Here is a 23,823-nt window from a genome sequence, read left to right as displayed (position 1 = left end):
GCTCGGAGCTCCCCAATATCCTCACGATGGTGGGTTGCCACCGGCCCTATACACAGGCCGAAAAATTCCCGGAGACTGAACCCGGGATCGAACCCATGCCGTCCCGCAGCCGCCTTAGACCGCACGGGCACAGAGGAAGTAAATACAGCACATAATTTACAAGCAAAGCAGAAGAAAACGATCTTTGTCCGCTGGCTTCGATGTCTTGCAGAATAGTGACGACGCTAGGAGCTTCAGGCATTGTGTGTGTCTGACGCTAGGCGTAGGCACCAAATACCTCTGTGTTTGGGAATATCCCCATATAGGGTGATTATAAAGTTTCGATTCATTTTTGTACACCCAACGGCAAAAGAAACAGTAGGCGAATTGTCCACCGCCATTTTATTCGGTCTGAATTGCACAGTGTGATGACAATGAATTGAAATAAAGACGCCAATTAGCATAGAACAATGCCTGCTTCGAACCAATATAGTTTCTTTCATATCGGTGATATGAAAGATGCTCACTACTGAAGAGAGAATAGCTGAGGTGTGTGAACGTTTGCGGGGATTAAGCTTCAAAAAACGTTCGAAAGGAAATTCCACAAACCTGCCCCAACCAGGGCTAATATCAGGCTACTGGTTGAAAAATTCAAGCGAATAGGTACTGCACACGATGCTAAACGTTCTTGAAGGCTCAGCGTAACAGCCGAAACCGAGCAACGGGTAGAAGATACCATCATCAGAAGCCAAGAAGTTTAAGCAGGTTGTTATCACAACCGACTGTGTGGAAGATACTCCATTACTCCCTAAAAAACTGTGTAACCACCTTCATATAGTGCACAAGTTAGACACGGAGGACTATGCTGGTCGTGAAAGCATGTATGCAGAACTGTTACAGACAGTGGAGGAGGAAGATGTAATTACCCCTCTTCAACACCTACGTAAGTGTATCCAGCAAGTTGTGCTCAACATGACACCGGCAAATGTGTTTGGTGAAACGGGGAGACATTGAGATTCATGTGCAGACATGCAAAGTGCTCGTGTGGAAGTACGCTCAGGTGACACTTTGATGGATTTTCTTCTGTATACCACTTATATATCCGTTATTTTCCCCTTCAATCTTAATTATGTGTTACCAAGTACTAGGAAGTTCACTAAATAGATTTGTTTTAATCTCAAGCCTTTTTTTCTAAAAAATGGATCGAGACTTTATAATCACCCTGTGTGTGTATATATATAGTATACACACACACACACACATTGATAATACTTGAAAGCAGTCCATGGTGTACTACGTAGAAGAAATATTACTACGTGTGCGTGTGGTGTTATGATTCACTTGAGCTAAGATAACTCTAAATTTATCCGATTAATTTATTAATTAAGCTGCGTATAAATATTAATAATTGCCATTAATCTTCCAAAATTATGATTAGATAATGAAATACGTTGGCAAAATCGTGAAATTATTGAACGGCGATTAAATGGTACAGAAATAAAACTTAAGTTCGTTTCTACATTCAACTTTTAAAATATGACTGCCGAAGATCTGGAACGAAGTGCAAATTCTTTTTTCTACACGCATGAAATAGTAGAATATGGAAGTTCCCCCCCCCCCAACTTTTCAAATATTAAATTATCCGACTGTAGTAAGGAAGGAGGCCAGTCCTCTCATTTGATTTAGGGTCCACTACAGACTACGAGATTTTGTTACAGCGGTTCTTTGTTCTCGAACTTGCACATCCCGAATAAAAGGGGTAATATTTTTGCCCAGAACAACAGAGGATGCAGAACAGCATAAGAAAAATCTATATTTGCCATTCTGTGAAACCGCGACGGGATGGTGATGGAGGCAACGAAGAAGATCGCCTAAGCCCTTTGCCTATGTCACGGCTCATACCACAAAGCCTCTGGCTAGTAAAAAAAAATGGAAAGAAAGGAGAAAAACCTCTCCTGTACAGACGTCCTGGAAGATGAACATTCACTGTGGCTTCCTGCGTTCTATTGTGCGTCACACAGTGACACTAATGTGTTCTATAAAAATGAATCCCATTTTCAAACACGACACGCATTGCATATTAAATTCCTCGTATCCCATTGAGTTCAGGCTACTTGAAAAATGTTTCCCGTGGCTATGTTTGCAACGTCCGAAGTCTTTTCCGTTGACATTTACAATTTAAATCATGAGAGGGATACAAAAACGTTTTTCAGGTTAACTCTCTCCCTCTCCATGAAGAGATGATTCTTTTAAAAGGACATTGCAAATCAACACACGTATGTCCGAGCATATATTGTGACGTGCAGTTCATTTATACGAGGCGTATTCATAAAGTAAGTACTGAAATGGTGAAAAAAATAAAGTAAAATAGTTTCGTACCTTTTTTATTTGCATTGCATTCTACAGACCTTAAACTACTTTTCTACGTAGTTTCCACCATTGTTCAAGCATTTGTGGTAGCGTGCCACTAGTTTTTGTATCCCATCATCATAGAATGTTCCCGCCTGTGACGAAAACCATCCATGCACTGCTGCTTCGTCGTCGTCATCCTCGTCGAAACGCTGACCAGCAAGAAACTTCTTCTTCAGATGAAGAAAGAGATGGTAGTCACTTGGTGTCAAGTTACGGCTGTTTGCGGATGAACAAATTATTCCCAGCCGAATGACGTGATGAAATTTTGAGTTTGTTGGGCTGTATGCGGACGAGCATTGTCGTGAAGCAACACAATGCCTTCGCTAAGCATTCCGCGTCTTTTGTTTCGAATTGCACGACGCAGCCGGATTAATGTGTCACAGCAGGCATCTTTGTTGGTGGTCTGTCCTCTAGGCAAGAATTCAACCATTCTTGCCTTGAGGAAACAAATCACAGACCGGACTTCACAGTCGGCGGGCCGATTGATTTTCTTGAAAAATTCAAACCTTCAGAAAAGCATGACCTGCTCCCACGGGTGCCTGTGGCTAACTAAAGGATGAAGGACGTCAGCGAGAACTCACACGGTCGCGACTGCATCGCTAGAGCGGCAATATTTGCAAACGGTACTTACTTTAGGAATACGCCTCGTATATCACGTAAACTTGAATCTTAAAGCCTCCTCCATCCCTCACGGAGTCAGAGCTTAGAATTTTTCTGAGTGTAAAGCTGATTTTGGTAATCTGTACAATATAGTTGTACAACAGTTGAACTCAATTTGTATTATTTTTCTGTACTCTGTCTCGGGAATCTGTGGAGCAAGGCGTGCATAACGGAAGAGAAGGGAAGATAACGAGCTGGCAGAGCAAAGCAGTGCGCGCTGCTGCAAATGGCTGGTAGCTGCACTCACTTCCCCTCTCGCGTGTTCACTAGTCGAGCCCTCTCAAGTGCGAAGAGATTTGATTTTGTTCGCTCGCTTCGGAGATTCACGGGACAGAGTGTAGGCAAATGTAAATGCGCCATCACTAATTTCAATTACTTTTCTTGTTGCATGTTTGCCTCCCAGATGGGGCAGTGGTTGCGTCGTTGCCTTGTAATCAAGGGTTCGATACCCTGTGGAGGCACATAGTGGTTCGGATCCCACTTTAACTGTAGGTCCAGTCCCGATTAGCCTTTCTGTACATAAAGTGGACTTAAAACATCAAATCAATCCAATCAATCCATGTTGCATGTATGAACTTGCATGGTTCTAGTTTTCATTCTTGAACCCCACATTGCCCAAAACAAATTAATATGCACATGAAGAGGGCAATTTTAGATTCACATGCTTTCGAACTTTACTGTAAAGTAATGTCAATAATGTTAGAAAGAGCAAGTCTTGAAGCTTTCCTCTCCACGAATGATAAAAAGATTCTCTCGGGCTGTCGACCAGGTGAGTTGTGGAAAAGATTCCAAGCTTTCGAGAGCTAACGTCACTCTCATCTTCAGGGTAGAATCTTCTTTTCAACAATGTTAGAAAAGTTTGCAAAGCTTCTTTCGAAGCTCTTTTACCCAGAGATTAATCGAGACCAAGTTATCAAGGAATGTGAAAGAAAGAAAGTAGCAAACCAAGTAGTAAGCAATAAATCATATCTATTTTTGGATCATCGACAGAACACCTGCACGTGTTTCCCAGGATCCAGTACTCGTTACGATAACCATTGGACGAGAATAGATCCAATCGTACAGCTTAAAAATAGTTGATTACACTTTGTCCCGGGAATCTGTGGAGCAGACTAACGAAAACATGTGTCTGCTCAAATAGTTACTCGAGAAGACTCGACCAATAAACGCGTAAGAGGGGAAGTATGTGCACGGAGGAGAAAACGCGGCTGCAGCCATTAACAGATTGCAGCAGCGTGCACTGCTTTGCTTCCCAACTAGCTTTCTCCCCTTTTCTAACGTTATGCGCGGCCTTGCTCCACAGATTTCCGAGACAAGAGAGTAGAGTAAATATTACCTGCAACGCATTTGAAATCGGTTAATAAGTTCAGAAATGAGGAGTTGAAAACTGGTGATTAAGCGCTATGTAAAAATGGAGAGAAATATTTGAAGGAATGCAGTTCTTGAACTGTGTTAAATTTCCAGGAAAGAACAAACTATTTCAATGTAGATGGCGAAAGAAGTGTCTCGCTTATCTCTGGAGCAAGCAAGTTGTGGCGCGAGGCGGCTCTTCCAATGAACACGAGAGAGGAAACTGCATTCCGTTAAGGGAGGAGGGCAAGCGAATATGAAATAGCGTGTACTGCTTCGTTCTGCCCACTCGATTTCCCCCCTATGTCTGCCGCTATGGGCGGCCCTGCTCCACAGATTTCGATGATAGAGTATATAAGTTTTATCTTAGTCCCTTCTTTACTTTGGTACTATTGAAATAAGAAAACTTTTTTCTGCTGTACCTTGGCGATGATGTCTCTTTTCATTTGTGTCATTTCCCGTTCAGAAGAGACTAGTTTTTCTGATTTGTCTGATTCCAGCCTTATTGACACTTAGAGAGAGAAACAGACCAAGAAAGAGAGAAACATTGATCTTGCCTCCGAACAGCTGGTCTCTGAATTAGCCGCCGTTACAAGGAGATTTCTTCCCTCGTAACTGTTGTCGGGGTTTCATTGTCAGCACGGAGCTAATGACCTCCCGTAGTTCCCAGCGATTGGCTATTTTATCTGTTATATTGCCTTTTGATCTGATGGTCTTATTGAGATATTCGCTCCTGATTTATGGTGTTAACACGAGGAACCAGCATCATCAACGAAGAATTAATATCGGACAAGTTATATGAGAAGCTACTGTGGGGTAAATTTTTTTTTAAGAAAATGGTGAGTAGCTGAAGAATTGGGCACCGAAAAACACTCATTTTGAATTTTGATAGTTTAGAACCCTTGATATTGAATGCAAATTTAAGGTATGTTATTTCTGCTGCTGGGATGTTTTCATTCTCAACATTTTACTTACTAATTGAAAAATAGTTTGAGTGTTGCACACATTAAATAATTCCTAAACGCAATTAGCCAATAGTGGTAGAAAAGCAACGCTAAGTAACAAAATAAAAAACAACAACATAAAGTTGATTTACTTTCAGAACACCCTGTATAACTGGTATAGATCAGACTCAGTGTGCTGTATGGGATAACTTGCCGGTATTCAGAAGTTCAAGGCGACCTTCACTTTTACATACAAATAGAGTTGTTTGAGAATAAATTGCCATTGTCTGAACAAACTTCAATCAGAGGAAGTTAATGTAGTTAAAGAGGCTGTTGTTTGCTTTCTGAAGGAGTTAGATTAAATGAGTGGAACCTTTTATCATTTCATTGTACAGGAAATATGTAAAAATTTGTAATTAATTACTTGTTTAATATTTATGCGCAGAATGGCAGTCGAAACGTTTAATTCCCAGATGAATTTTTATCAGTTTGTAATGAAGACCTAATGCGCATTTTTGTCTATCACTGAACTAATCTTCTATTTTTGCGTCACTATTTCTCTAAAATCCCGTTTTGAAGCTACTATCAATCTCATCTGGATTTATTTTTTTTTGCGCAGTAAGATGCAACGTTAATTATTACCTTTCCCGGTTCGGCGTTTGTGCAGTGATTATCTCTGTGACCTTGTAATCAAGAGTTTTCAAATTTGTTTCCGGGTGGGGCACATTTCAGTGGTTCGCATCCCGCTTAAAACTGTAGGCCCGGTCCCTGTTAACTTATCTGTGCTAACAAACTTTTGTATTATTATTGAAATCATAATTTGTAAGTTTGATTGATTGATTTAGTTTACTTTACTTCGCGTTTTGTGCCTCTTGGCTAATTTGCGAAGATGGGGATGAGTGATGAAATTGATGAATGGACATTCACAAACAACCAAGCCCGAGCGGAATTCGAACCCGGGGCGCTTGACGACTTGGTCACAGGGTCCGGCCATAATTTGTAAGTGTATATAAATATTTATATATATATATATATATATCTATACCTATATATATATATATATATATATACGTAAGTAATATGCAATTAAACGGAATTAACTCTGTGGCAGGATGGTTAGAGTATGCCCCCTCCCTCCTACTTTCCCGGCAAACAAGAGGAACTAGATAAATAAATGCTTAGTCAAAATTTGAGGTTAATTTTGAAATTATCCCCCCTCTACTCTTTTTTTTCTGGTGCCATCACTTGAAGGGGGTTGAAGTTATCCTGGGTAAGGCACCGAATTATCCACTATCTCTTTCATTAATTCATACTCATCGTTGCGATTAATCTAGACGCGCAGAAAGCCACGTGAAATAACCAAAACAAAACAACAAAAACAAAAAAAATGAAGTGAAACTATACTCGCAGTCTTGTGGGATGTCCACGTATCCGAGTATTTTCTGAAATTTTGTGAATCTGATTTCGATTTGAATCCCTTCGAAATCCTTGTTCCCACACAGCTCTCGTTCTGCCGATGTTGTGTGTTTATCAGCGCAACACCATGGTGCATTTAGCTAAAGCCAATCAATTATCAAAGCAGCACACTACTAAAATCCAGCCACAACTTCGACCGGCTTTGTTGCTTCCAGATAACGCAGTGTGTAACCTATTCATAAACCTCTTGCAAATCGACATACAATGAGGAGACTAATAGGAACCGGAAACAAAGGCAACAGTGGTTAATGGCCGTAAATTATTTATACAATCTTCTCCATACTTTCATTTTTTTTATAGAAAATTTGACATTGCTGAATATGCAGTAAAGATTAGTAAAAATATTGCTACATTTGATTTTAATTTGATCATTAAGAATTGTACGGGTGTGTTAGCTCTAAGGCTGTTTACAACATACGCCTTTCTATAAGCCAAGGCTTATAGAGGCACTCAGTACATATATTGAAGAGACACAGAATAACACACAACCCCACTGGATATACGTCGAAGCACCAATGTCTTGTTGCCGACCTCCGTGGCCGAGGAGTTAGGACAGCGCCCTACGAAGCCAATGGTCCTGAATTCGATTCCCGGAATGGTTGTTTTGGGAGTGTCCCTTCATCAATGTCATCATATTGTCACTCATTCTTATCTTCGCGATTAGCCAAAAGTGACGCTAAAGTAACAAAAATAAAAATCTATACTATATCCTCGGAATCTGTGGAGCAATGTCGCGCATAGCGGTAGAGAAGGGGGAGGGACCGAGTGGTCAGAGCGAAGCAGTAGTGATTCTACAACACACTGCTACAAAGGTTGGTAACTGCAGTCGCATTCCCCCATCCACGTAATCCCGTTCCCTCTCACGTGTTCATTGGTGGAGCAGTCTCGCGCAGGGACTTGCTCTAGTTTGCTTGCTCCAGATATACCCGGGACAGAGTATAAGTCTTGTTAGCCTGAAAGAATGCAGTTTTCTGGGTGTATTACCTATTAACGATCGCCACTTATGTATATAGTATGTTTTGAAAGACAGTATTTTTTTTGTAAGACTAGAGAAATAATTATTATTGTAAGGGTTAAAGAAACTTGATGTGCGAACTGCGAAGTGTATTGAATTTCGAGGTGAATGTGTGGGATAGCAGGAAAGTTTCATGATTCTATACTCTATCCAGGGAATCTGTGGAGAAATACAGCGCATAATGGTAGAGATGAGGAGAAAGCGAGTGGAAGCAGTATGCACTGCTGCTGAGAGCTGGTAGCTGCAACCGCATTTTCTTCTTCATGCACTGACATCCCCCGCCACGCTTTCATTGGTCGAACCCTCTTGAGTCACTACTTGCACAGAGACTTGTTTTCGTTCGCTTGCTCCAGAGTTTCAAGGGATAGAGTATAGGTCATCTCATTCTTCGTTGGTCACACCATAAATGAAGTGCTGAAAAAGATGGAACCAACGAGATTGTACCGCGTACAATCCCGGTTTTCTCTGGAGCAAGCGAACAAGAACAAGTATCTGCTCAAATAGCGATGCGAGACGGCTCTACCAATGAACACGTAAGAGGGAAAGGGAATGCGTGGAGGGGAAGCGACTGCGGTTACCAGCCTTCGCAGCAGCGTGTACTGCTTCGCTCTGCCCTCTCGATTTCCCCCTTCTCTGCCGCTATGCACGGCTTTGCTCCACAGATCCAGGGAATAGAGTATAGCAGATAAAGCATGGATTTTAAGCGTGCCTGTATGTGCGTGTGTGTGTGAATGAGGAAGAGTTATGTTTCATTTGAACTAACCGTAAGCAGCGGATCTCGCAGGATTAGATAGCCATAATATCTTCCTATTCAAGCAGCAGGTGGGTGTTAAGGACTGGAACGTGGCCGGATGCGGAACTTATGTGACGTGATCCGCAAAATCTGTTGGTAGCGTCGGACAAGCAACCAGCGATGGACAGGGGAGCGAGCGCCTACATACTCGCCCTAGATGCGATTAGCAATGCTGGAGAGAACAATTATGAACAATGGGGCTATGGATTATTTGCGAAAAGCCACCGTTGCTATGGTGCAGCAAAGTTGAAACAGTATCTGCCTGGTGCGGAAATCCCGTTAGCACCTGTATTCAGCGAACTGCAAAAGTTTAAGTAATGGATACAAGTAAAGAAAAACAGCCTATCTAAATAATATAGAAATAATCACTTCCGGCCAGGGGCGGACTGACTCATCGGGATACCAGGCAAAATCCCGGTGCGCCCTCTCAATGCCCTTCCGAAAACAAACATTCCGCGCCTTTTTTTTCCTACTGCTTACAATCGGTTACAGATATAACAGTGGTGAATAAACGTTTTCTTTCTGTTGCTGCACGTTTAAACTTTGGTGAAACAACCTGACATTTGTCCTTTTGTTATATCTATTGGTAATAACAATCTCTTGAATTTCTCATAAAATACATATCCCAATTCAGCCTATACTGTACTTTACTGTATTCCTGTGAACAATTTTTGGGGCCCCATGTTGAGATAAACTGATAACCGCTCTCTCGGCAGTCCCAGTCCTGCCCTGCTTCAGGCCACAAGAATTGTTAATATTTTCTATTAATATTTTTTTTACATATTATAATTTGGCAAGATATGTCTACTTTATACTGTGTTTAGTTACTATTTAAAACAATTAATGAAAATTCGGATCTCCCTGATGACGTAGTCGGCTTGTAATCAAGGGTTTTCTTGTTCGATTCTCGGTGAATGCACATTACAAAGCGGTTCGGGTCCCACTTTAAACTATGGGTCCAGTCCTATTTTGCCTATGCGAGAATAAAGTAGACTTAAAGCAAATTTCCAAACAAAACAAATCGTCACTCATATTTAAGATATGTTTTTAAATTGTCCAAATACGGAGAGGGCCTCGAGGATAGTGAGTTAAACCTATCGCCTTGGAATAAAGGGACTCCGGGTTAGATTCCCAGCAGACGTCCACGTAAATGGTTCGCGGTCCTCTTTGGACAATTTCCATCAAGCTTTGTGTAGCACGATTTGCCTGTATAGCACGAACATGCATCACCATATAATTAATTGTTCTTGAGCATGCATGGTTATGGTGTGATTAGCACCAATCTCTGGATGTCTTTGTAATGCCTCGTGTGGTGATCTTATTAAACTCCGAGGCGCAAGGACCCTTTTGAGGGCTAAGATCTGCCAAGCAACCTTTCGCAGGGTGATGTGATCAGCGCATATATTCCATCGCCTCTGTTTTCCAGCTTTTGGTAAGGGGTCCCAAGTTCGATACCTGGTGGTGCCACAAGTGGTTTGGATCCCACTTTAAACTGTAGGTCCAGTCCCGATTAACCTTACTGTGCATAAAGTGGACTTAAAACACCAAATCAAATCAAAAATAAAAATCCAGCTTTTGGAACCGGAGTCCGCTACTATTGCTTTCGAGTAGCTTCCCAACTGTTCTCGCGGTGCTAGGCCAATAGCAAAATCTTGGAGCTCCTTCAGGGATCGAACCTTGAACTACCGCATAAAAGGCGAGGGCGCTAACCATTCGGCTTGGCGGGAGCTTTGCATGGTAAGGGTGAAATTTTCTGTGAATTGATCAAAGATTGGATTTGAACACAAGGTGCTTATTGCAAGCTCAAATTACTGCTATTTAACGTTTCTTGCACATGAAAGAATCAGTCGAATGCTCGGCCTTTTCCGAAAATAATTCAATACTTTTAAAAGGCTATTGCCTTATTATATTCCAATTGTAAGAGAAAGCAAAGATAGCACACGTTGACGAGTACCCGAGTTATGTTTTAAACTCCACGCGAAGGACTGCTGCTATGTCGAAGAGAGAAAGAAAGTACTTACAAGTTTTTGAGTTTCATAAAAAGCTAGGTGGCAAGCACCGTACAGCTGTTTCTCCGGAAGTTGCGAATGGATTGGACATAAAATTCAGTTTATTGCACACTCGTAATTTTCAAGTAAAGTCCATCCATTTCCCAACTTTCTGGTTTCAAAGCCCCGAATAATCCTCATCATTTGAAGGGCTTTTAATACAGCTACTTTGAAAGGGTTTTATGTACTTTAGGTGACACTCTTAAGGGGTTAGTATTAAAGTTGGTATTGCTACATAATATAATACAATGCAAATGTTTAGCAATGCAGCCATAATAATTTTCCTGTGGTACAGAATCCCTGACATCTTTGTAGTAGGTAACTGGTATAATATTGTAATCAAGGGATCCAGGGTTAGATTCTTGGTGGGACCGCATTTCATTGGTACGGATCGATATCAACTCATTTGCGAATAAAGTGAACGTAAAACAAACTTTGACTCAACCACTGGGTGCGCTCGGATATCAAGTTGACTAATTTAATTTAAATATATTTCAATTCAGTAGGTTATTAGTAGTTTGTGGATGTTTGATCTTTTCGTAATTTGAACTGTACTAGTATCACTAGAATTTCATTGAAAAATAGTTTGTTAGTTTGTTATTATAAACACACACACACACACACATATATTCACATATGTGTGGGTGTGGGTATATATATATATATAAACACACACCCACCCACACACAGTGGGGTGTGAAACTTTCGTTTATTCCTCGTATGATGGAAACAAATTTCCGTATTTAATAAACGTGTGCCCCTCCTCCCCAAAATGCATTGCTGTTCTTTGGATAAAGACCAAGGGGTTCATTCTCAAGTAAGAATCACAACTGGAAACTTTCAGTCTCGTAGTTTTAACTTTTCGACTTGTTCATTGCGAACTTAGAAGTGGAAGAAAACAAGAAAGAAAAAAACTCTTTTTGTTAGCTAATTCTTGTTGTTTCTTCTGAGCTTGAAGTCTTAAAGGAAGGAGGAGAACGTAATCCTTGGAGTCCGACCCCCGAGTCATTTACAAGGAATAATAAAAGTTGTCACAATCGCAGTTTCTTCCCATAGCTCATGGAGCTGCATTTGCGCAATTTAACGAAAAGGGGGAAAGACTGGGACAGGAAGGCAACGATTTCAAATCTTTAAGAGTCCTTGAATGCACAACTCAAGCATAAAGTTTCTCAAAAAGGAAATAAAAATATTAAATGAAAAAACAGAGGCAGTCCAGTATTTCATAAAGTGGAATAACTACTTTGAAGTCGAATGTCGCACACGACAATAAAATTGCGACGCCCATTGTTAGTATAGATTATTCGCATGAGTAACAAAAAAATTAACCCATGAAAGAAAAACTGGTTCTTCCTTGAATTTGACGTGTTTGGTTTGAGCTTGACTAAAATGTGCTCTTACAATGTAATGCACATTAAACATGTTTGTTGTGCAAAAAAATTAACGCAAAACACCCCGAAAAATTTAATGGGATGAAAAATATTGCGGATAAAATGAAAATGCAAGAAAATCAATAACAACAAGTGTAGAATATACAAATTTATAGGAAAATATTTTGGTTACGTTTTTTTTTTAAAGGATTTAAAATTTAGAAAACTCGAAATTCCTATTAACCAATTGTATACAAAAATGATAATTTTCTCCTTTACTATGCGCAATCAGTACACAGACTAACGAAACTAATATCTGTCAATTACCAACGTAGCAATCATTTAATCTGCTTGATTTATATAATTTGAATGTGTATTCAGTTTATAATGTACTACAATTTACCACAGTGATATACCAATCTCTCACATGATGGATAGTTGAGCAGTCTTTTCTGTACATCAGTATAGTTTCGCGTGTGCTTGTTTACTTTGAACCTTATCCAAAATTAAACGTTGAATTTGTTTAAACGATGTATCATTTAATAGGAGAATGTTTCACATGCAATATAGCTGTAAGGTTTATCAAGAGAGATGGAATTTATCTTAAATTTTTAACACTGTAATATTTGATTATTTCGGAAAAAATAATAAATTCAATCGCCTAACGAAATTTTATAGAGTAAATATCAGAGTGGGAATTTTAGAAAATAATATAACAGTTATGAAACCATTCAAGATTCTTATCAACACAACACTAATTTGCACAATGAAAGTAACTTCGCAGAATTGGTTTGTTGTTTCATCCCTAATTGTAATTGACTGTTACAAGTAAACAATATTTTTATATAAAACAACCAGCTATATTCTTAAATTTATCAGTCGCTATGTTAATGATTTGCGTTAAAATATATTTTCTTTTTTCTTTTGTAAAAATTTTGAACATAGAATTTTAAAATGCAGAAAGTTGGCTCTCGTTGTCACAGCCTAATGACTCACCTCATCTGCCAAGCTACTTTGGAGCCATTTTAATGTTCATAACTGCCTCACCTGTTTCAGATAAGGGCAACGATTGACATCGCCCCAGAGAACATCTATACAGGCCTAATCCCTGGCAAGCGCAATCAGCGCTGGTGACGCACTTCCGGTTTTCTATCTCCATGCAATTTTGCTGTAAAGTAAAGTACCACCGTTGAAAATCAGCCTTACTTAATATGGTAGTTTTGGTTATCTGAAAATGTTTAATATTTCTTTAAAAGTTATTTTTAAAAAATAAGATATGTTTATGAACCCTTAAAATAGGGACACGAGGAGATATTTTATATTTATTATGAAGTTTAATAAAGTGGAATTGATATTATCATGTTTAGAAAATATTTTAGGAAATATCAACAAATCAAATATACAACAAAATATATAATTTTATCTTATTTACACACTGACGGTAAATGAATTCTATCAATACAGTGCTATAAAACCATTTAACTTAACAAGCTAATGTATAAAATACAAGAAACATTACGTTACATCTGAAACTAGAAGTATATCTATAAAAGTTCACTGCATCTTAAAATAATCGTGCGACGTAGGATTATCTTTTAACATCACAGCTACGTGATTTCTCCACATATGGAAGAAAAATAATCTAATTGTATTTTCATTGGACCACAATAATTTTATTTGTTTGTTATTCTTAATATACAAACCTATCACGAACTTTTGTGTATGCGAGAACTACATGCTGTAGTGTAATATTTCTTAGCAAGTTGCTTGTTTCTTTTCTTCTCTCTTTCTCTGCCTGTGTGTGTGTGTGTATTTAAATTATTATTATTCTACAATGTTTGGGTAAACGTTTTCTGGAGCAGAAGCACGCTAAATTTTAAATTTCAGACCTTTTATATTTATAGATTTTACCAGCCGAAAATCAGATAGTACTTATATACTTTGTATCATGATAAATATTTAACACAATATCAAAATAATAAAATAACTCTTGCTTGAATGAAACCGGATTCGTTCACTATTTGTAATAAATATGTCATTGAAAATATTATTCCTAAAGAATCATTTGGATATGCCAAACGTGTTAAAGCTTATTACTTAAAATATAATGCCGATAGTCTATCTCCAGATGATATTCGATCCACTGACTGGTCGTTAATAACATCTATCTTTATTCTACTTTAATTTGTAAAAATAAATATTGGTATGCATCATTTTAGTATAGTTCAAAACGTTTCTGTAAAACGTGTACGAATATCAAGACAACTTATCCAAACATTTTAGGATACCGTTATCATAATGGAACAACACTAGGCACTTGAACGATGGAACGAAAAAAAAAAGAATTTTATTGAGATTGATTGACACAAATTGCTTACACTTCACGGTTAAGTTCGTTTTGCCACATCTAACATAAATGGCAATTTATGGTTACCCTGGTTGAACAGCAAATATCACAAACAAAAAGAAACACTCTAGTTTTCACAGATAAATGTTGAGTTGTATTTTTGAGGTTCAATTTGACTTTGAGTTGTTTTAATCTATCTATTTTTCAAAACAATTATACAGGTAACTTTAATGTAAAAAATTACAACTGCCTTGCTCATATGAGTAATTGGGTTGTCATTGGAGATTAATTTGAAACTTTCATCCATTGCACAACAGGTAAGTGTTATCAAGATTGCAGGAATGACTGTTGTTTACAAAATCTTTCTCTTCCGCTACGGTCATACAAATGAGTTCTCCCAGAGAATACTAATATGGAGTTAAGAATTCGTTAAAATTATTTTCAGGAAGCAGCACACCCATTCCTTTATAACAACAATATTACAATGAACGGAAATTTTAGGGAAGCGGTTACATTGTTCGTATGTGTTCATTTTGAAGCAAGGCGTTTATTTAAATGTAGGATGAGATCAACGAAGAAGATATAGTGCATTATGGAACTTTTTGTGAGATGTGGGGTATACTCAGTGTGGTATTTGATTGGAATATTGAGAGGAATTATCGCCTTGTTGGAGGCACATAGTGGTTCGTATCCCACTTTAAACTGTAGGTCCAGTCCCGATTAGCCTTACTGTGCATAAAGTGGACTTAAAACACCAAATCAATCAATCAATTATCGCCTTGTCTCATGACTAAATCTCCCCTTCTGCTTGTTAATGTTTGGTATCCGAGAGAAAACTATGTATGTATAAATGTATGCATATGTATAGGTATATATATTCCGATGCTTCTGGTTCGATGCCCGGTGGAGGCACATAGTGGTTCGGATCCCACTTTAAACTGTAGATCCAATCCGGATTAGCCTTTCTGTGCATAAAGTTGACTTAAAACACCAAATCAATCAATCAATCAAATCCGATGCTTCTGCAATTCCGTACTCCGGAGGAACGTTTTCAAATACCACACTAGGTATACAGATCATGTTTTTATATTAGAGTTTTAATTCTTACGAGTGTGTTCTCATCATTTAATTTATGCAGTCAAACTGATGACTGGCATGCTGATACTGTACATTTTAAATTGACTAGAATGTCGATGCACGAACAAACTTCACAAATATTATGTTGTTGATGCTTGATGTTGTGAGAGAAGTTTGTTCAACTGTAATTGCTAACTTTTTAAAATAGATTGTGTTTTCAATAGAAGAAATAATATTTTGAATATCAACGAAACAAATATTGATGTCATAGACTTACTAAACATTAGTTGAAAAGGATATTAAAATTAAAAACATGTAGCCTATTTTTTCCTGTTTGCACTCGAAGAAAGTACATTGGATTTATTCAGAAACTTAGTTACCTTTAAATAAAAATACAGAACTGACTTTACTAAGGGTTAAACTAATATAAAAACTGTTTTCTTCTTATCGCTTATAAATAAATATACCTGGCATTTAACATGGCTTTACAAATTGTGAAGTGCAAAACTTTGTATGATTTCAATGGAATGGAGGCCTGTCCCGTGCTTCGACTTGTGCCTTCACGAATGATTTTGTCAATAGACATATAAGTTTTCAAATGGAATGTAACTTCGTAAAGTTGGAATCCTATCTTGAATTCAAGTTGCTGTATCATATCAGTAGCTTTTCTACATTTTCTCGTAGAACCTAAAATGTATGCATGAACCAAAACGAATGGTTTGTGATTGTAAGCATTTAATGGTAAAATCGACTCTTCTTCAACGAAGGATTTAATATTAATTCCAGATTTCGTGTTTCCCTTTATCGGCCGCCATTTTTATATTGACAGCTATCAAAGTTCGGAGTTATCGTTCCTTTTTATGTGTTAACCATAACATTTTAGAGCGTTTGGATGTGATAAATAACATATTACCTGATCGGGAATAGGGAGTTATCACTTACAAAATACAGCACTAATTCACAAAGTTTTTTTTTACATGCAAGTATAAGATATTGCTATCTCTCATGCTAACTTCTTGGGATTCTCCTAGACGTTGGCAATAGAACAAATGTAATATTTTATGTAGCAGTCAGAATCATTCTAGCAGCGCCTCCGCTGTATAGGATAAAAAATAACCACTCCTACTTAGTTAACGAAATATGTCACAAAATGATTCTTGTAAGTAATCTTCTGGAATAATTGTTTATTGATTTGCTTTATGTTACTTCGCTTTTTGTGCCACTTTTGGCTAATTTGCGAAGATGGGGATGAGTGATGATATGATGAAATTGATGAATAGACACTCACAAACATCCATGCCCAGGTCAGGATTCGAACCAAGGACCCCTGGCGTCGTAGCGCGATGTGGTCTTCTGGAATAAATGTCGACGATAAGCTGTTGAAATTAATTGGATTGAAATAATTATACTGTTGGATTAAGTGCTTACTTTCATGGAATGAAACGAACATGACTAAAATTGATGTAATCTAAGAACGCGAGTAAACTACAAAATAAAGAACACACAGAAGTTTATAGTGCATCGTTGTTTCAAAATCTGACAATATTCAAGTAAGCTAAATCCACTTCACCGTCTGCACGCGAGGGTACATTGTTAAAAAGTTCAAAATTTAAATATGAAAGAGCTCTTTCGTATACCTTAATCACTACCGTCATAGTAACTATACAAAAAACGGCTGATCTTCATATCCTGAAAGTTTGAACTAGGCTTCAACGTAACAGGTGAAAGTAATAGGTACTGCAACCAGAAAGGAGAATGTTCCGAGTGCTTTTACCGTTGCTTGGATAATCTCGTGTTTCATAACGCATTCTAGTTTTGAGTATCGGAATCCGCAGAGGTTTCCGTGGGGCATCCAACCAAATACTTTGTCTTGAAGTTATTAGACGTTCTTGGCTGTGTGTTTGACAAAAACATAACTGGCTAATTTTGCAGGGAGTTACCAGGGAAGCCGAAAACTTAGGATTAAATGAAAACACATCTTACATTTACTAGAAATATTACAAACAAGAAGCTGTTTACGTAGAAATTTCCAGCCAAAAATGCAGGCTCGACCAGGACTCAAACCCAGGTCTCTGGCATACCGTGCCAATTCTCTAACCACTGAGCAACCGAGCCGGGCTGGCCTCGCCTGATTTTTCGCTATCGCTGTTTTACCTGCGTGGAAGAATCGTAGCACAGACAGAGACGATTCCTTTAATAAATTTGTTAATTTTGAACCAAATATTTGGTAACTCGAAACAAATGTACACGATTACTAAAATACTGTAATTTAAACAAATATTTGGTTTTCCCAAACAACTTTTTCCCTCTGAGTATAACTTTAAATTACGAAATTGGATACTTCAATTAAAAAGGTGCTTGCTGGAACTTATTCGGATCCTGTGGTGAAATATGGCCAGTTTAGAAACCAATAGGAAAATCAATTGTAACTCTTGTTTTTGATTGAATCGAGAATGAGATATTAGAGGAAATTCTTGAAAAAGCATAACATCTATATAGGTATATAGGAGGTCTGTGCATTTGATTTACTTCCAGGATCAGTTGTGTCGCCAGAAATCTTGGCACAAGGTGGACAAAATATTAACATGTGTGCTCATGGCAGCTAATGCAAAGTTATCTCTAAATCTCTGGTTTAGACTTTTTATGTAGGCAAGAGTTAAGCTCAGGCTATTTCATAAGGACTACTGCAGAACCAATGTCCGAGATATTAGATGAATTATATTAATAATTTATAACTTGTAGTGGGGCTTACATTGAAAGCCATAATGTTGGCGTATTCATATCTGCACAGTGTTGTTGTCATGAGCTTGACGCCCCACATTAAATATAAAAAAATAGTAAATAGTGAGTGAATTTAGACTGATTGTAAAACATTCCTCAATAATTACACTAATATGAGGTTCAATGTAGAATATAGGTAACAAACAATATCCATTTAAAAATGCTTTGTACGAACAACAAAAATTTAAAGGTTAACAATACAGAGCATGGGGGGGGAGAGAATTAGTGGGGCTTGACAAGAATGGAAGATAAACAAACAATAAACACAAAAGAGCGAAATATATTTATTTCAAATGTAGACTGCAAGAAACAGGTTAAGTCAATAAATAGGTTAGCCTTGGAGGATGAATAATGATTAAATGAAATCCAGGAAGAAACAAACGCTATGACCATAACAAAAAGGCATATCTCAAAAATCGCGATTTTGAATTAAGCATTTAGTTTATAGGATTCCACGATATATGCCGATCGATATAAAAACCATGGACGAAGGAGGCTTCAGTGCATATATAAACATACACACATCATCGTTGGAATAACAAACGACGATATGTTCTATTTTACCTGCAGGATGAAGGGCCACAAAAGTACGCGCTACATCAATGTTCGGGGATAAGCACTCAGACCACAAAACAAAAAGGATAAAAAGTGTAATATTAAATGCCTACTTACATTGCACTGTAGACGTTACATTACAGCTAACACAATGAAAGTTAATTTCTGTAATTACGCTATAGGATAAGCTGATTATGAGGCGCCCGTACACATTTACATTTAGATATGAAATTGAGCCAGTGTTCAACGTAAAGTATGTATATTGGATATCTGTAGTCTAATGTTTAGCGTATCGGTTTGGGTTCAATTCATCGTTAAGGCATACCTAATAATGACATGTAATTGCATTGCCATTCATTTCATCGCCCACAGAATCTTAGAGGAGGAAATAATTGAGCATTTAAATAAATATTTAAATAGAAAGAAATTGAAGTATCACTGGAAATGGAAGATAATGAATGTTCATTTCTTAAAAGTGTTAGTGAAAATTTCACTACAACAATTCCATATTGCCGGACCCTGTGGCAGAGTGGTTAGCACTTCGCACTGCGACGCCAAGGGTCCCGGGTTCGAATCCCGCTAGGGCTTGGTTGTTTGTGAATGTCCATTCATCAATTTCATCAATTTCATCACTCATCCCCATCTTCGCAAATTAGCCAAGAGGCACAAAGCGCGAAGTAAAATAAACTAAATCAATCAATCAATCAACAATTCCATATTACTTCTAATCAGTAGTGTGCCGAGATACCGCAGTGGTGGTAGAATATATATATATATATATATATATATATATATATATTTCAAGGAATGATTGATTGACCAAACCTCCTTCATACCCCACTGCTCCTAACGATGCAATAGAAATTATTTTCGATATATTAATAAATTATCAAAATGCAGGGTAACATGTTTAGAGTTTGTGTTTAATCCACTTTATGCACGGGTAGGCTAATCAAGACTGTATCTACAGTTTAAAGTGAGATTCAAACCACTATGCACATCCAGCAACATGTTAGATGGTAGGAGAATTTTATAAACACTACAGGCCATTAATGTTTATTTTTCTATTATTAGAGAACAGTGCTTAGCACAGTTCTTATTTTACACCCTTTTTCTGTTTCATTAGACTAATCCTGATGATCATTATGAATGATGATTAAATCAATTTGATGATCCACACCCATAGTTGGACTTGAACCTGGAACCTATGATGACGAAATTATGAATAGACTAGTCAGCATGCTCGAATAAAATACCACTAATGGAAGCACAACACTGGTGTACCATACGAAAATTGAGTTTGGATCACATTATATATATCAGTTCATTTTACTTGATGTATACATGCAAAATTGAAACAAATTATTTCAAGTAATACCTGTCCATTTTCATTTGTAATTGTGTAATTTTCGTTTTCAAATGTATTTCTTCAACAAATTTAGACAATTTCATTTGAATGATCGAATGTTGTTTTCAATATTTTAGTATGAATGTTTATTAATTAATGTGAAAATTGTTTTTGAAACGTTAACATTGCTATCTTTCCTTTATTTTCATGCTTCTCTGTTGCAACGTCTATTCGTGTCAGGCTCCACGTTGTTAGCGCCACTTAATTATGCCACCTGTATTTTGGGTGCAAATCTTTAAATTATGCCACGGCTTATCATCTTCAGGGGGTAGGGTTCTTTTTAGAAAGGAAACCAGGCAGCGACCTTTCCAATGGAGACAGTTAATAAGATTATATTATAACTTATCTCTCTACATGAAAATTATAGTTGAGACTACATGAGAATATATTCGTATAGAAGTAATCGAACTTTTGTGAACACAGCATTAAACATTGTGTATATTAGGATGTTTTTGGGCTTTGACAGTTCGTTAAACAGTTTTATGTATAAATATATCATAAGTCATAAGTAAACATTAGTTATCAGATGCCCTTTGACTGGAAGCAAACATTAAAATCCAGCAAAAAGGGCAGAATTAAAGCAGAACACACACTCATGATTGATGTACTTTCTTTTTCAACTTCAATCGCAGATTTTTACCGATTCCAAAATCCCAAACAAACATGATTGCATTGCGGAAATAAAAATAGGTCATGAGGTACTGGTCTGTGTTTGCTGTAAGAGGTATCTTTAGTATAATTTGTACATGTGAAAAATGAAAATGCAACATCCCTTTTTTATATTCTGTCCCTGGAATCTCTGGAGCGAGCGAACGAAAACCAGTCTCCGCGCAAGTAATGACTCTAGAGGGCTCAACCAATGAACGTTGAGAGGGGAAGTGAGTGCATGAAGAGGAAAATTCTACCAGCCTACTGTTGAGCTCCGCCCACTCGCTTTCTTCCCTTCTCTACCGTTATGCGCGGCCTTCCTCCAGAGATTCCAGGGATAGTGTATAGTATCGAGCAATTTTTACAGAAGAACTAAACTTGCATTACTTCTTGATAGTTAAACTTTTATTTAGCTAGTGTTAGATGAATGTTTTTTTAGTCCACAAGGTCAATTATTTGTCGTGCACAGATTTATCATTCGTCTTTCTACATTACTAGGATATTTTCATATATATTGTCACTAAATACTCAATCCACCTCTAGTTATGGTGGTTTTATCTTGCATAGATATCTACGTTTTGACATTACATGAAAAACACTGAAACGCTATCCGATTAGAGTAGTGAATATACGTAACATTATTGTAGAAGCTTCGTTCATAACTATGAACTATACCCTGTCCCAACTATCTCTGGAGCAGGCAAACGAAAACAAGTATCTGCGCGAGTAGTGACGCAAGACTGCTTCACCAATGAACACGTGAGAGGGAAGGGTATTGCGCGGAGGGGTAGGGGGGCGACTGCAGTTACCAGCCTTTGCAGCGGCGTGTGCTACTTCGCTCTGCACACTCGATTTCCTCCCCTTCTCTGGCGCTATGCGCAGCCTTGCTCCAGCGTTAGCTGGGAGAGGGTATAGAAACATTTCCATACAAACTGCTGACAAACGTACAGAGCTTTAGTTGCCACAGCAGCTAGCTTTTGGATACTAAACAGTCCATTTATAAGCATGTTGTGCCTTACTGCGATCATTTTTTTTTTCAAGTAGGTTCGAGATTTCCGAGTCCCAGAAATGAAACAACAATTAAATAAGGTCGTTGATGTAGCATGATTAATTAGTACTCATCTATTAATTATAGTAATATTTTGTTGATTTTTGTGTCCAAATATTAGTTGTATTTATCACCATGGCGTAGGAATTGTTAAAGTACATAAAAGTAAATAATTCCACACATGACGGTGCTCATTGAATGCATAAATGAGATTATGAACCCTGACACCAAAACATAATAAAGACCTTATACAGGCATCGTAAATACATTTGACTAATCTGATTCATAAAACACAATGGTGAAGTGAAGTGAATAAGACAGCCTGTCAAAAGTGTGTATTTTGCAATTGTCGATTATCTCCTAACAACAATTACGCTGTATTATGGGATCAAACTACTTGTCAATTCTATTGTTGATAAACGCATGGGACCTGATATTGATTTACAGTTTATGGAGTGTGCATGCACGCGAGAATTTAATGAGGCCTACCATGTGAACAGAAAATGATTATACAATGTAATTGTGTAATGCAGAAGGAAAATAATAACTATATTTTTACACTAACATAAACGAAATTGACTATGTATGATTCGCGATGATTCTACCGGTAGGTAAATGCCTCACTGGCTTGCAGAACTCTCGAGTTTGATTCCCGGCAAGGGTGTTTTCAGGTTCGAATTCCCCCTTCGATGTCCCTGTATAATCAGCCACGGAGCTCACCTACTCTGACATCTGGGTACCTGAGAGCAGCCCTTGCGGGGGGATATAAAGGTGTCGCATGCAGCTTTCTTATTTTGCGTCAAGGGTGAATGAATACGAGATGAAATCGACAAGCGTAAGCTAGCAAAGAAACACCCGTGCCTAGTCCAGGACTCGAACTTCAAAGCTTCCGTGGAGATATCGTGAATCTATCACTAAATTGATGGACATCGAGCCCACTAGGACATGGTTCGGACACTACTACTACGGTTGAGATCCAGAATGTGTGTAGCCTTTCCTCCATATCCCCCATACGCCTTATGGCATGGATGGATGCAAAGACGACAATTTTCCGTTAACTTTACCTACAAAGTCATTTGAAACCGAAGAGTAATTATACGGTGCAAGTACCAAAGCACTCCGAATTTAGACTATTGACTTGAATAAGATGGACAAGAATTTTATAACTAAAACAATCTTCAACAAAACATGAACACAGTCGTTCATGATAACGCTGTCGTCTAGTTATTAAGGGGTTCCGGGTTCGATTTCATGTGGAAACGTATTGCACAGTTGTTCGGATCCCATTTTTAACTGTAGGTTCAGTCATGATTACCCTCTGAGCATTAAGTGGATCTAGAACACAGAAACGTTCACAAAGCTTTGATAATTTTTCTACCATTCTAAACTGGAATTTCACTCAAACATATTAATGATATTTTTTAAAAAATAATGTATGTTCAGTACTCGGAGAGAACTGTTAATAATGAAAGTGAGCCTAATGTGTAAAATTATTTGTAATAGTGGTATGCAAAATTACGAGGTTCTAGTTTTTAATATGTGAAGACTCTGATACACTACTCTGTGGAGCAAGTGAATTTCTTGCACCAAGGTTTCATTTACTTAGAATCCATTCATTCCACCCAGACATTCATATTAACCATCCCGTAACTTTACTCAAGTGTATTTCTACAGGGGCGGCCTAAGGGCCGGACTGCCCGGGTCGTCGTCCTCGTGGGGGCACCAAACGGAGGCGTCCCCCTTGATTAGCGCCAAAGCCTTGTTTCTGACTACTATTTGTTCGAGTTTATTTTCAACTTCACTTCATGCACAGAACTGTTAATTGGGACTGGACCTACAGTTTAACGTGAAATCCGAACCAGTATGTGCCTTCACCGGGTGCTTGGCTATTTGTTTCAAAACGAGTTGGATTTAT

At 37.9% G+C, this 23,823-nt stretch overlaps 1 protein-coding gene across 2 annotated transcripts in view; it reads right to left on the bottom strand.

Moving 5' to 3' along the window:
• The window catches only part of LOC145984381 (uncharacterized), a 252,089-nt gene that overhangs the window by 66,496 nt on the left and 161,770 nt on the right, over nt 1–23,823 (bottom strand). The window contains exon 3 of one of the 2 annotated variants that reach the window (XM_083118042.1): nt 13,092–13,212. The exons of the other annotated variant lie outside the window; for it this stretch is intronic. Coding sequence (XP_082974168.1) covers nt 13,092–13,212 — 121 coding nt within the window. The remainder of the gene's footprint in view (nt 1–13,091; nt 13,213–23,823) is intronic. 2 annotated transcript variants of the gene reach the window in all.

The sequence above is a fragment of the Lepisma saccharinum genome, chromosome 2 (genome assembly GCF_977018435.1).
Source record: "Lepisma saccharinum chromosome 2, izLepSacc3.1, whole genome shotgun sequence".
NCBI lineage: Eukaryota > Metazoa > Arthropoda > Insecta > Zygentoma > Lepismatidae > Lepisma > Lepisma saccharinum.
Note: the sequence above shows the minus strand (reverse complement) of the source record. Positions and strands in the feature narration are given on the sequence as shown.